General features: G+C 44.3%; 1 protein-coding gene across 1 annotated transcript; it reads right to left on the bottom strand.

Annotated features, from left to right (window-relative positions):
• Positions 1-231: 231 nt before the first annotated feature.
• Positions 232-1,050, bottom strand: LOC126082964 (olfactory receptor 1L6-like). The gene has a single exon (XM_049896161.1). It carries the CDS (start codon positions 1,048-1,050, stop codon positions 232-234), a length of 819 nt encoding a protein of 272 aa, XP_049752118.1.
• Positions 1,051-1,379: the final 329 nt, after the last annotated feature.

Here is a 1,379-nt window from a genome sequence, read left to right as displayed (position 1 = left end):
ACTTGTTTTTTTGAGTCTTTGTTGTAAGAGGGTTCGCAGGAAGCGTCTGTGTATTCCGTCATCTTGGTCGCACCTCCTCATCTCCCAATTTTGACATTCCATCATTTTGTTCTTCTATGAGTGAATTCTCTCCCTTAACTTCCTCAGACCCCGCTTCATATCCTTGTTTCTCAGACTGTAGATGAAAGGGTTCAACATGGGTGTCACCACAGTGTACATAACTGTGGCTACTCAGTCCTTCACTACTGAGTACATGGACAGGGGCCTAAAATAAACATAGATGACACTCCCATAGAAGAGAGCTACTACCGTGAGGTGGGAGCCACAGGTAGAGAAGGCCTTCCACTTCCTGGCTGTGGAGGGAATTCTGAGCACAGCGGTGATAATCCATGTGTAGGAGAAGAGGATGCACAAGAAAGGTGTCACAATGACAGCTAGGGTCTCGGTCATGACCACAATCTGGCTAGAGGAGGTGTCAGAGCAGGACAGCTTTAGCACAGGCTGGGTGTCACAAAAAAAGTGCTTAATGACATGGGAGGTACAGAAAGACAGATGAGACATGAGCAGTGCCCAGAGCAAGGAGTGCAGATGAGATATGGTGCAAGAACCCAGTAACATGAGAAGACAACGCCGTGGGTTCATGACCACATCATAATGGAAGGGGTTGCAGATGGCCACCAGTCGGTCTATGGCCATTGATGCCAGCAGGTAGCTGTCAGTATTCCCAAAGGCCATGAAAAAGTATATCTGGACCAGGCAGCCCACGTAGGAGATAGTCTTTGTCTCTGATAGTAAGTTCACCAGCATCTTGGGCACAATGACCGTTGTGAAGCAGATATCCGTGAAGGACAAATTTCTGAGGAAAAAGTACATTGGGTTATGGAGCCTGGAGTCAGAATGTATGGCTAGGATGATGAACACATTCCCCACCATGGTGACCAGGTACATGATGAGGAAGATGGCAAAGAGAGGCTTCTGCAGCTGAGGGTTGGAGGAGGGGCTCAGAAGGATGAAGCCTGAAGTGCTGCTGCTGTAGTTCTTTATCTCCATGTCTCTGGACTTCTTGGATGGTGTTTAGAGGAGCAATGGGAGGGATGAAAGTGATAATTTGATCAATATAACTTCTTTCCTATCTTCCAACCTATAAAAAAGCCTACTTCTATTTGTCAAAATTTTTAAGAATACTAACTTCAATTAACTACAGAGAATCAAATAAGGAATCCAATTCAATAAACGGAGAGTTAGAAAAAAATTGTAAACTACTTCCTAAATTGGAAACTAATTTGTCTTAGTTCTTCTCAATTCTCTTTTTAAAGATTGCTTTTAAGTTGTGTCTTGACTAACTCCTTAGCCTCTTTTTTGTCCCATGGGAAGAGGCT

This window comes from Elephas maximus, chromosome 9 (assembly GCF_024166365.1).
Source record: "Elephas maximus indicus isolate mEleMax1 chromosome 9, mEleMax1 primary haplotype, whole genome shotgun sequence".
Lineage (NCBI taxonomy): Eukaryota > Metazoa > Chordata > Mammalia > Proboscidea > Elephantidae > Elephas > Elephas maximus.
This window is presented reverse-complemented; position numbering and strand designations above follow the sequence as displayed.